The sequence below is a fragment of the Schistocerca piceifrons genome, chromosome 7 (assembly GCF_021461385.2).
Source record: "Schistocerca piceifrons isolate TAMUIC-IGC-003096 chromosome 7, iqSchPice1.1, whole genome shotgun sequence".
NCBI classification, from domain to species: Eukaryota; Metazoa; Arthropoda; class Insecta; order Orthoptera; family Acrididae; genus Schistocerca; species Schistocerca piceifrons.
In genome coordinates, this window is record NC_060144.1 from 582131430 (window position 1) to 582144975 (window position 13546).

The 13546-nt window shown below is 40.5% G+C and overlaps 1 protein-coding gene across 2 annotated transcripts in view; it reads right to left on the reverse strand.

Moving 5' to 3' along the window:
- Positions 1-710: 710 nt before the first annotated feature.
- Positions 711-13546, reverse strand: part of LOC124805137 — a 167715-nt gene continuing 154879 nt past the window's right edge. For both annotated transcript variants that reach the window (XM_047265600.1, XM_047265598.1), the window contains exons 11-12: positions 4020-4247; positions 711-1044 (exon numbers count right to left, since the gene is read on the reverse strand). In XM_047265600.1, the coding sequence (XP_047121556.1) occupies positions 888-1044; positions 4020-4247 (385 nt within the window). In that variant the 3' untranslated portion in view covers positions 711-887. The remainder of the gene's footprint in view (positions 1045-4019; positions 4248-13546) is intronic.

Consider the following 13546-nt stretch of genomic DNA (forward strand, 5'->3'; position numbering starts at 1 on the left):
TGTTCCAGGCGCTGCAGTGATGTTGACATTCTGTTCAGCTTCTGCTGCTCTGTCAGGCCATGACGAACCCACTGCCCACACATTTTCCAGACTTCAGATGATCTGTCATGATGGCATGACCTGTACTATGACTGATACCCAACACAAGCCGAATGTCTTCCACCATCCGACATTGGTCATTTCTGATAGCAGCAATGATAGGAAGGGTAATGACAGGATGACTTTGTCCTGCCTGACTGCTATCTTTCAATGACACCCTATATTCCAAAAATAGTTTATTCTATGCAAACACGTGTGCATATGACGTACTGTGTATGCCACACACAGGAGAAATTCAGGTGTGAATTTCAGTTACCAACACATCCTCTGCAGGGAAAAACTGCTCTACTCCTGCTGTTCCTCTTTTCCACCTGCACAATGAAGTCAGATGCACACGACTCTCTGACCTCACATAGAGCACATCTAAGGGACAAATGTCACAGCAGTGAATGTGCATGCTATTCCTTCCTGATTCCCAATAAAGGGCACTTCTATACACACACCTACCTGCCTTATCAATGTACACATCATGCTTGTTAAGTATTCTGTCTAGTTTTCATTCAACTGCCCCTTACACATACCTGTCCTTCAGATCACATATCTTTTTTTTTTTTTTTCTCCATTTTCAATATATATTGCCTTTACGCGTTGACTGAATATTGTACACCACATCAGTTTCCACAAAGTTCTTAATATTTACTTTGTTCATGTTCTGCAAAACTAATGTTGTACAAAAGTTGCAGTATGTGTTCATTACATAAAAAATACATGTTTAACAAAATAACAATGTATTATAGGAAAGTCAGAATCAGTTTGGAGCAGCACAATTTCTGAAGTCTGTTCTTCAATCACGGTAAGCCTGTGATGTGTATAGATGCCTCAATTGGCCCAAGAGCAGGATGGAAGGATACCATTTCACTAGCATGAACAAGACCAGGAACATTTCTGTTAATATTCATGTCCTGGGTAACTTTCACAATTAATGCTGGCCGCTCCTTTAAGAATCTAGAACAGAAACAAATGATAGTATAATCATAAAATATTTTAACAAGGACAAACAAGGTTTATTTCAAAAGAAGTTGCTGTGTAAATATAAATAGCAGCAGATAAAACTGTTCACACTGTCTTTTGCAGATCCACAGGGCATGATGCTTCCATATGGCCACCACCTACAGGGGTTCTAAAACTATGATACAGCAAATATTGAAATCTAATTGAAAAGATTTTCAAAATTATTTTGGTCTTTCATTGAATTTTGACATTAAAGAAATTATGTGAGTCAGAGAGAAAAAAATTAGTGAAAAGGAAATATTTTTTTCAGTACATAGGGGGCTAATTGTTGAGCTTTACCCATGTTGCATGAAAAAAATACAAATAACTAAGTGGCTGATGCAAGAACCACATCTGACTGCAACCTCTAGGGTGCCTAATGACAAATAAAGGAGGCAGATGGAATTTGCACACAATCAAAGACTCATGGATGAAACTATGCAATTAAAAGATTTCTATTAACTACTGTGAGGTCACACAGCGTCAATTCTGTTCTTCTTTTTTCATCTCATCCAACTAGGGACCATGCCAATTCAACTTTCCCTTTTTTCTGAGCTTTAACTGCTGCTTTCATCTCCAGTGTTTATCTTTTGTCATTTGGGTCCACACTTTCCCTGTCTACAGCTTTTGATTTTCCTGGAAAGAGAAGTTTCCAGTTTTCATAGACCTTTTTCAATTTCTGTGAACCATCCTTCTTTCGTTATCTATCTTGAAGGTTGATTAATGTCCTCCTAAAAATTCTTCCTGGGCTCATGTAGCCACGAAAGGCAGTCCTCCTTTCCTGAATTTTGTCCCTTACACTCTCTATGTGGTTACACAATTTGTGGCTGTGATGTCTTTTGTACTCGCTGATTTCTTTGATGAGATGCAGGATTTTTCTCAAAATCTTTCTCTTTTGGCCTCATGTTTCTCCATTAGACCTTTCTTGTTAATTGTAAGTATCTCTGCCACATACAAAGCCTCTGGTTGATTAACAGTACCATAGCATCTAATTTTGGCATTTAGCGATATCAATCTCTTATTGTAGATGTCTTTAGGTGGTTGGTAGGCCACTGCCAATTTGTTAACACATGACAAGAAGACATCTTTCCCTGTTAGGCTAGATTTTATCCAGTCACTTAGGTATTTAAACTTTTCTGCCTACTTAATTTTTCCTAGTGCAACCTCCAGTTCTCTTGGCATTGATTTTATGTTTGTCATAAATTGTATCTTCTCAAAGGAGATTTCAACCCAGCCTTCACTGCCTGTGTCTGCAGTTGGTTAAGCTGTTTTGCTGGCATATCTACGCAGTCTGGAAGGTCACTAGATCATCTGCAAGGCTAGGCAGTGAATTGTAAGATTCTTATACTTGTAACCTAGTGTTACTCCATTTTCTATCTCTGAATTGTTCACTTGTTTCCACCATTCACATGTGATCTTTACTACAATACATTTGAAGAGCACAGGTGTTAGTCCATGTCCTGGTCTCACTCCTGTTATGATTTCAAAGGTATCAGACATCTCTCTTCTCAACTTCAGTTTGGTGGTGGTGGTGGTGGTGGTGGTGGTGGTGGTGGTGGTGGTGGTGTTAGGGTATGCTGGTCACTCACTTTTATCTTGTTATCCAAGCCAAACTCTCGAAAGATTTGAAATAGGGTGGTTCAATCAATCGAGTTATACACCTTCCTGAAATTGATGAAGGCCACCATGAATTCCTAGTTCCTGAGTTTCAGATATGAAAGGATGAACTTCAGATTCATAAATGCTAAAGCGTATGCACTTCCCTGCCTATAATTCCCTTGGCATTTTGCTAATTGGGGACTGAGTTGTTGCTTTGCCCTATTCTGCAGATCTTTTGGAAGGATCCTGCTGTTAGCAGAATAGAGATGCCACAGTAGGTATTCACATCTGTTCTGTCCCCTTTCTTAAGTAGTGGATGAATTATGGCTAAGCTCCATCCACTTGAAAGTTTTTCGCTTTCCCAAATCCTGAATAATTGCAACAAGTTTATCAATTGCTTTACCCCTGCATGTTTGTACAGTTCAACAGTTCAGCAATTGTCATATCTTAACCCAGTGCCTTGTCGCCTTTCAGCACTTGGATGATCTTCGCGATATCTTTCTTCATGGGCAGAGGTGTATCTGGGTTTGAATTATTTTCATAAATGAGTGCAGTCTCTGGAACCTCACAGTTTAGGAGACATTCAAAATAATTTGCTATAACCTGGCAATTGTTGTCATTACTGTGAGCTACTTTCCCTTTGAAATCTTTCAACTGTAGTCTTTGGGGACTTAATATTTGTTCAGCAAGTGTTGGGACGATTTATGTAAGTTAAAACATATTTTTTCTGGAAGTCTTGCTCAATCCATAGCAAGTGATTCTTATTAAATGCATGCTTTACATTACCAACATAGTGGAGAACCAACCATACCCACATATAAGCTATTGTTACGATGGGACCACCAGTCTTAAAGGCATTTTTTAAAGCTACAGCCAGCTATTCACGTGGTTAAATCTAACATCATTTTTCAAAGCTGGCACATTGGCCGCTGTCATCAATCTGTGAGGCAGATTTGATCCAGGGCCGGTGCATATCCCTGTGTCCCAGAAATGAGTGTTTTTAATGCTCAGCTGTCCAGGCTGGTGTCAGCGAGCACTTTGTTACTGTAAAAATGCACCCAACAGTTCTTGCACATTTTCACTGAACTTTAACTCCCTAGTCCTGAAGCACAAGAAATTACAATACCCTATACAAAAAATGTGTTTCTCAACCTCTAGCTTGAAATGTTCACTAGCACAATAGTGACAAAAACATCAGTGAAAGTCACTGGGTACACTGTAAGAAGAATGAGATTGCCTCCTATACTCAGTTACAATACTACAAAAATAACAAAGAAAAGGTTCACAGAGAGTAAATTATCAGACAATGTATGGATATAATATGGCATTACCTTTCTTTCACAATTTTGTTCACAGTTTTCTCCTGTTGCTGTGTAACTGATGGCATAGCACACATAAAATAAACTAGTTTGGAAGACTTCGCAATTATGTCAATTATGCTGGCGAGATCTGGCTTGATCTTATTGCGAATTGAACGAATCACAACTCTTTCTACAAGTGGACATAGTTTTAGATGTTCCAACAGTGACTCTATTTTGCCCAAATTTGAGTGTTCAATTCTGTAACAGGCAGAAATGTTAGGAGTATTAACTATGTAAATGACAATAGAACACAATTCATACTGAACTTACATTAACAAGGAAAGAATAAATACCGAAGAATAAACCTGCACAACAAGTTTCCCAAGGAGCCTAATTAAGCTACGGAATAAACCTGCACAACAAGTTTCCCAAGGAGTGTAACTAAGCTACACAGTCTACACAATGAGGAATTATACATAGTGGCAATTCAGTAAGTACAAGTAAATAATAATAATAATGATAATAATACACTCCTGGAAATGGAAAAAAGAACACATTGACACCGGTGTGTCAGACCCACCATACTTGCTCTGGACACTGCGAGAGGGCTGTACAAGCAATGATCGCACGCACGGCACAGCGGACACACCAGGAACCGCGGTGTTGGCCGTCGAATGGCGCTAGCTGCGCAGCATTTGTGCACCGCCGCCGTCGGTGTCAGCCAGTTTGCCGTGGCATACGGAGCTCCATCGCAGTCTTTAACACTGGTAGCATGCCGCGACAGCGTGGACGTGAACCGTATGTGCAGTTGACGGACTTTGAGCGAGGGCGTATAGTGGGCATGCGGGAGGCCGGGTGGACGTACCGCCGAATTGCTCAACACGTGGGGCGTGAGGTCTCCACAGTACATCGATGTTGTCGCCAGTGGTCGGCGGAAGGTGCACGTGCCCGTCGACCTGGGACCGGACCGCAGCGACGCACGGATGCACGCCAAGACCGTAGGATCCTACGCAGTGCCGTAGGGGACCGCACCGCCACTTCCCAGCAAATTAGGGACACTGTTGCTCCTGGGGTATCGGCGAGGACCATTCGCAACCGTCTCCATGAAGCTGGGCTACGGTCCCGCACACCGTTAGGCCGTCTGCCACTCATGCCCCAACATCGTGCAGCCCGCCTCCAGTGGTGTCGCGACAGGCGTGAATGGAGGGACGAATGGAGACGTGTCGTCTTCAGCGATGAGAGTCGCTTCTGCCTTGGTGCCAATGATGGTCGTATGCGTGTTTGGCGCCGTGCAGGTGAGCGCCACAATCAGGACTGCATACGACCGAGGCACATAGGGCCAACACCCGGCTTCATGGTGTGGGGAGCGATCTCCTACACTGGCCGTACACCACTGGTGATCGTCGAGGGGATGTATCCCGTCGAGGGGATGTATCCCGTGCCACCCAACGTGCTCTAGAAGGTGTAAGTCAACTACCCTGGCCAGCAAGATCTCCGGATCTGTCCCCCATTGAGCATGTTTGGGACTGGATGAAGCGTCGTCTCACGCGGTCTGCACGTCCAGCACGAACGCTGGTCCAACTGAGGCGCCAGGTGGAAATGGCATGGCAAGCCGTTCCACAGGACTACATCCAGCATCTCTACGATCGTCTCCATGGGAGAATAGCAGCCTGCATTGCTGCGAAAGGTGGATATACACTGTACTAGTGCCGACATTGTGCATGCTCTGTTGCCTGTGTCTATGTGCCTGTGGTTCTGTCAGTGTGATCATGTGATGTATCTGACCCCAGGAATGTGTCAATAAAGTTTCCCCTTCCTGGGACAATGAATTCACGGTGTTCTTATTTCAATTTCCAGGTGTGTATTAAAAGATTTATCATTTCACATAACATATTTAGGAAATTATTTTCTTTATTTTCATTTTCTTTTTTTGTCCTTCTTCTCTGGAAAACATTACTCCCAAATCTATATACTGTATAATACTAACACCCTATCCTCTTTCTAAATTCAACACCTCACTGATTTTAAAGAATTACTAACTCAGTTTTTTCATGCTAGCAGATGGGAAGTGTACTACACAAAATGGAAACCAAACATCGTCACTATGGTCATGAAGTCAGCCAGTAGAACATGTAGTGTTACATTATGCTTGTATAGGGGTGTGCAGTTACAGAATGAGAAATTAATGAATGATGTAGTACTAGCCTTTTGCATCATTTAATAACTTCTTTGATACACAATACTGTAGACAATGGACAAACTGAATGAGTTAGCACTATTTTAAACAGACCAGCCTTATATTCAGGAGGATGGAGGTTCCAGCCTTCATCCAGCCATTCTGATTTAGGTTAGATGGTTCCTACACAAGGCTATGTCTGACCATCTGCCACTGTCAAACTAGACCTGTACATATGTAAATGCCTGTATATATGAATTATTTTATTTTTGTTATTATTAAATTGTAATTCTGTGACATTTCCAGTATCCTTGTAAAAGTTATCTATGGATGATTAAAGCTACTACAAGGGGTGGAAAAGGAGAGGAACAGGGAAGGGAAAAGGCAGGTGGGAGCACTGGCAGAGGGTGGCACACAATGAGGGTGAGGGGACATGAATAGGCAGGAAGCTATAGGACAGATGGGGGAGGGGGAGGGGGGGGGGGGGGGTGGAAAGTGTTAGTTGGAGGTTGTGGTGACAGTAGGTTGCCGTAGATTATTGACGCCAGGATTATTTTGGGAGCAGAGAATGTATTATAAGGGTAATCCCCATCTGTACAGTCCAGAAAAACTTGAGGTGGAGGGGAGGGTCCAGATGGCTCAGGTTGTGAAGCAGCAACCACTGAAATCAAGCTATTATATTCAGCTCCATGTTGTGCCATGGGATGGTCTACCATGTTCTTGGTCACAGTTTGGTGCTGGCCGTTCATGCTGGTGGACAGCTGGTTGGTCAGCTTACCTGTATAAAGAGCTGTGCAATGATTGCAGCAGAGCATCTGATGGGATATGATAAGTCTGTGATACGGCTGGAATAGGAAATGCTAGATGGGTGGATTGGGCAGATCTTGCACCTGAGTCTTCCATATGGATATGACACCTGTGGCAAGGGTTTGTGTTTGAGTGTGGCACAGGTATGGACTATGATGTTGTAGAGTTTGGGTGTGTGAGAGAACACCACTTCAGGTAGGAGCGGAAGGATCTAGGGTAGGATGTCCCTCATTTCAGGGCATGATGATAAGTAATCAAAGCTCTGACAAAGGGCGTGGTTCAGATGTTTCAGTCCTGAGTGATACTGGATGACAAAGGGTTTGTAGTTCCTTCTTGGGGGTGGTGGGAGGATTGGGGGTGTGTGGGGAAATGGCGCAGGAAATCTCTCCACCATCCTCAATCGTTTACCTTCTAAATCTCTACTTGTCACTGTTCGTGCCACTTTACTATACACCAACATCCCTCATGCCCATGGTCATGCCACTATTGAACACTGCTTTTCCCAACATCATTCCTATTCCAACCTGTTTATGGGCCATCTAGATGAAACCTTCGTAGCCTCCAAAAACCCCAAACACCTGGTCTGGTTCAGGTTCACTGTAAATAGCTTCATGATCTGGACACAGGGCCAAGACACCCTACCCTCATCCCTTCACAACCTCAGCACCTTCTCTCCCATTTCTTTCAACTGATCCTCTGTAAAACAGTGTGGTGTGTTCCTGAATGTTGATCACCTGCTCTCTAATGGCTCTATCCACATTAAACCCACCAACACCAACAGTATCTGCATTTCTCATTTGAAGGAGAAAGCTGGTGACTGAAGTTTCATGAGAATATTGTCCCACAACAAAACATGCATTTGTTTCAATGACTGCCACCCAAATTTGCTTATATCATCTCTCTCCCCTATTTTGTGACAATACAAAACAATCTGCCCTTCTTTGAACATTTTTAATGCCTAAAGTCATATCTGATGAGCACCCACACTGCACAGCAATACTACAGAAGAGGACAAAGAAGCACAGTGCAGGCAGTCTCTTTAGTAGACCTGTTACATTTTCCAAGTGTTCTGCCAATAAATGACAGTCTTTGGTTTCCTTTCCTCCCATCATTGGCAATGAGATTGTTCCAATTTTACTTATTTGTAATTGTAATCTCTAAGTATGTAACTGAGTTCACAGCCTTCAGATTTGTGTGATTTATTGAGTAACTGAAATTTAGTGGAGTCCTTTAGGCTTTTCATTATTTAGAGTCAATCGCCACTTTTCTCACCAAACAAATATCTTGTCTAAATCATTTTGCAATTGGTTTTGATTATCTGATGACTTTACAAGATGATAAATGACACCAACATATGCAAGCAATCTGTGTGTGATGCTCATATTGTATCCTAAATTGTTGATATAGATCAGGAACAGCAGATGGCCTATACGACTTCCTTGGGGAATGGCAGATACTAATTCTGTTTTACTTGATGAGTCTCAGTCAGTTACTACAAACCGTGATCTTTCTCACAGGAAATCATGATCCATTTGCACAATTGAAATAATACTATGTAGGGACCCAATCTGATTAAAAGTCATTTGTGAGGAATGTTGTCAAAAGCCTTCTGTAAATGTAAATATATGGAATCAATTTGACATCCCTTGTCAATAGCACTCATTACCTCACGAGGACAAAGAGCTAGTTGTGTTTCACAGGAATGATACTTTCTCAATCCATGCTGGATATCCGTCAATAAATCGTTTTCTTTGGGGTAAGTCATAATGTTCTAACACATAATACGTCCCAAAAATCTACTGCACATTGACATTAGTGATATAGATTACTCCTGTTTCCTTTCTTGACCACTGGTGTGACCAGTATAATTTTCCAGTCTTCAGGTACAGATCTTTCGATGAGCAAGCAGTTGCATATGGTTGCTGAGTATGGAGGTATTGTATAAACGTACTCTGAAAGGAACATAACTGGTATACACTCAGGACCAGAGGCCTAGGATATCTACATTTCAGTTGCTCATGTTGGCAGTTGTTCTTGATTCAAATTCTGGAATATTTACTAACACATATGTCTAGTATGCTCCCAATATTTGCTCATACAATAAAACATGTATACCAATATATGCAAAAATGAAGTAATAATTTTTTTTTTTTAATATATAATTTTTCCCACGTGGAATGTTTCCTTCCATTATACAAAAATGAAGTAATGTTGATGTTTAGCTTAAAGAGATTTCTCTAACTCAATTTAATGAATATTTTGACTAAAATGTGTTGTATTTAGTAGGAGGCTTTGGACTGTCATTATCATTTGAATGAGCCATTGTTAAGCATCGTGACTTTCGTTAATGACCAAACTAAGTGAATTGCTGCAGTGTGCTATTGCCTGATGGATTAGTACAAGACAGTACTGGGTGAGAACTGTGGCATCTAGTTTAACAATATAGCTTTGAGGCTGATAAATGTGTAAAAAAAAAGTGTGACCTAAATTGTGGTGTTGGGTACATTTTTCGAGCAAACACCATTAATTTCTGAATAAGGTTTTCAGCTCCTAGACAAGGGATTGACGTGCTACTGAGGAGGTGACCAAGAATACGAAGATCGTATTGTGGCTTTACATATTGTGTGCAACCCTCTCTCTGCTGTCACATCAAAGGAAGCCACAACAATGGTTGTCACACTGACAGTCTATGGTGATTCAATCATCACTTCACTGTCCGTACAGACACTTGTCTTGATGTAAAGAAACCCATTTTCTGACACAAAGGACAGGACATAGCCGTGCAATCCAGTACGGCTGAAGGAACAAAATGTCTATGCCCACAGTTGCTAACTATGTGGGGCCATTAAGAAGCTGCATGGCACTGCATATGGCTCTGCTGGATGCGTGCACTCTACATTTTAATGATGATCGTGGGATTCTGACTATGTGAGTGGAAAAATCGTATAATGATAAATCGCAGGTTTTACAGGTCAGAATCCTGCCACTGTGGAACTCTGACACACACTGGCACACCTGTCTCCTCCTCACACAAGGCACAACACACACTACTCAAAGACAACCAATATTCAAGTGCAATTTCTGAATGAGACTGACTGCATAATCCTGCCTTGTATACAGAATTTAAATTGCATTACTTCCATGTGCTTTGTGCTGCTAGCACAGAAATGCTGATCATTCACATATCCAAGCATGTAGAACAGTTCAAACCAATGTGACTTTTTGCATTCTGTCTTCACAGCATTGCAATTTTAATGGCTAGCGGCATGTATATTTTATAAATTCCTGGACACTGAAGATGTGACAATGCTTAATCAATGGATCAAGTAATATGTATGTTGAGATTTGGGCAATGTACTGTGGCTTCAGGATGCTATAAATTCGTGTCCAGAATGCCCTCAAAGAATCGCCTGAGAATGTTGTTTTCAAGCACTATGAATGAAAACTTGGAAAATGTAACACAAATAAAGGTGTCAATTTGTCAGTACATTTTAGTAAGCTTCTGCACAAACTTTAAACTGACAAAGTCCCATCTATTCAGAATAGATATACAGAGTATCAGGTATAAGATTTTGTTTACAGAACATCTACAACTGAGCTGCTTGTTGAGAATGAAAATATCCACTACAACTGAGCTGCTTGTTGAGAATGAAAATATCCACCCTAGTTGTCATTTTGTTTTATAATAAAACATGACTGGTTTGGGGAAAATTATATTCCCACCTTCAAGTGTGCAAATTTACTGAAACAAGGGAGGATACATTTCATTTCCCTATCTGGGTTCCCTGTTTTCTAAACTGACTAACTCAATCACACTTTCTCAGTTACGTTTGTAAGTGAATTACCATTGGTAGTTACTTTATTTACAATTCCATGTAAACTTATATTTCCTCCATTGTTTTAGTGAATTTGCACACCTACAGATGGGAATATAATTTTTCCAAAACTAGTCGTATTTATAATAAAACAAAATGACGAGTGAAGTGTCTATTTTCAATCTCATCAAGTATCGGTCATTTGAATTTGAGATCTTGCAGATGTGAGGTATCAGTCAGTTCATTTATAATTTTCTGGATGCAAGGTATTGCGTATTTGAAATATGGATGTGGGTCTACCCAAATCCTCAACAGTTGTGTAAAAATACAGTTTTCAATCAGAATTGCAATGTTCCTAAATTTCATTCAAATACCCAATAATGAATGAAATAATTCATTTTGAAACACTGAAACATATGCAACTATTGTAATGCAAGTACACAATGAGTTCTGTGAATCATCTGGATGGTGGTGGTTGTTGTTGTGGTCTTCAGTTGAAAGACTGGTTTGATGCAGCTCTCCATGCTACTCTATCCTGTGCAAGCTTCTTCATCTCCGAGTAACTACTGCAACCTAAATCCTTCTGAATTTGCTTACTGTATTCATCTCTTCATCTCCCTCTGTGATTTTTACCCCCCCACACTTCCCTCCAGTACTAAACAGGAGATCCCTTTAGGCCTCAGAATGTGTCCTACCAACTGATCACGTCTTCTAGCCAGGTTCTACAACAAATTACTGTTCTCACCAATTCTGTTCAGTACTTCCTCATAAGTTATGTGATCTGTCCACATTTCAAAAGCTTCTATTCTCTTCTTGTCTAAACTGTTTATTATCCATTTTTCACTTCCACACATGGCTACACTCCATGTGAATACTTTCAGAAAGGATTTCCTGACAGTCAAATTCTATACTCAATGTTAACAAATCTCTCTTCTTCACACATTCTTTCCTTGCCATTGCCAGTCTATATTTTATATCCTCCCTATTTCAACCATCATCAGTTATTTTGCTTCCCAAATAGCAAAACTCATCTACTACTTCAAGTGTCTCATTTCCTGATCAAATTCCCTCAGCACCACCCGACTTAATTTGATTACATTCCATTACCCTCATTTTTCTTTTGTTGTGTTCATCTTGTATCCTCTTTTCAAGACATTGTCCATTCTGTGAAGTTAAAATCTTATGGGTTATTAGGCCACGTCATGTTTCTTCTAAAATGATCGATGTTTCGACCCCTCTGCTGGGATCTTCCTCAGGATCTTCTGGTGCCCACTAATGATAGAACTGTTCTAGCAGTAGTGGACACCAGAAGATCCTGAGGAAGATCCCAGCAGAGGGGTCGAATCGTCGATCATTTTAGAAGAAACATGACGTGGCCTAATAACCCAGAAGATTTTAACTTCAGAGACAACGGCCACAAAAGCCTGCAGACTTACAAACTGTCCATTCCATTCAACTGCTCTTCCAAGTCCCTTGCTGTCTCTAACAGAATTGTGGTGTCATTGGCATACCTCAAGTTTTTATTTCTTTTCCTTGAACTTCTACTCCAAATTTTCTTTGGTTTCCTTTACTGCTTGTTCAATGCACAGGTTGAATAACATTGGTGATAGGCTACAATCCTGTCTCACTTCCTTCTCAATCACTGCTTCTCTTTCGTGCCCCTCGATTCTTATAACTGCCATTTGGTTTCTGTAAAAATTGTAAATCGCCTTTCACTCATTGTATATTACCCCTGCCACCTGTAGAATTTGAAACACAGTATTCCAGTCAACACTCTCAAAATCTTTCTATAAGTCAACAAATGCTATAAACATAGATTTACCTTTCTTTAACCTGTCTCCTATGAGAAATCATAGGTCAGTATTGTCTTGCATGTTCCTACATTTCTCCAGAAGCCAAACAGATGAGTAAGATGTTTGAGACAGGTAAAATAACATCAGGCTTCAAATAGAATATAATAATTCCAATTCCAAAGAAAGCAGGTGCTGACTGGTGTGAAAATAACTGACCTATCAGTTTAATAAGTCACGGGATCAGTTTGGTTCATTTGGATGGTAAATACTATGAATTGTATGCATAATCTTTGATTTTCCCCATAACCTCTGGCGGCCGGACGGACACACACACACACACACACACACACACACACATACGCAGCAATGAGCTGGAGGAAGTTGGTGAAGATGCTGATGATCAGTAGATAGAGACAGAGAGAGAGAGAGAGAATAATACATTGAGTTGAAGAAAAATAAACAAGTAATTAAATCTTCTATTTTATTCACAAAAATCCAGGCAATTTAAAGCATCTGACTCCAAGGAAAAACTGTGGACCTGAAGTTCCTGTATTACGATCAACTATGACAATGCCGCTAGGAATCCATTGAGAAAACAGATAAGTTATAACTAACTGTAACACTTTGTCTTTAACATTTTGTAATAAGTGCAGAAAAACGGAATATTTCAATAAAAAGCACTTAGAAATATTAAGTTTCATAGTTAGGTGAGAACTTGTAGTTACAGAGGTCATCCCTTTTCAAAACTAAATTATGTCACTTTCTGTCTTACCACTCTTGTGTAGTACTGATGGCTTTGCGACTACAAGTTTACAAAGTAAGAGACTGTCTTAACAAGTTTTATGCTTCTTAAGTGTTGTCATAAATATTATAAGGTAATCATTATATCTTTAATCACTGCATAGTTTACATCTGTGTTCTTCTACAGAAAAGCATTTGCCCAGTACAATGACAATTTGGCCCTTC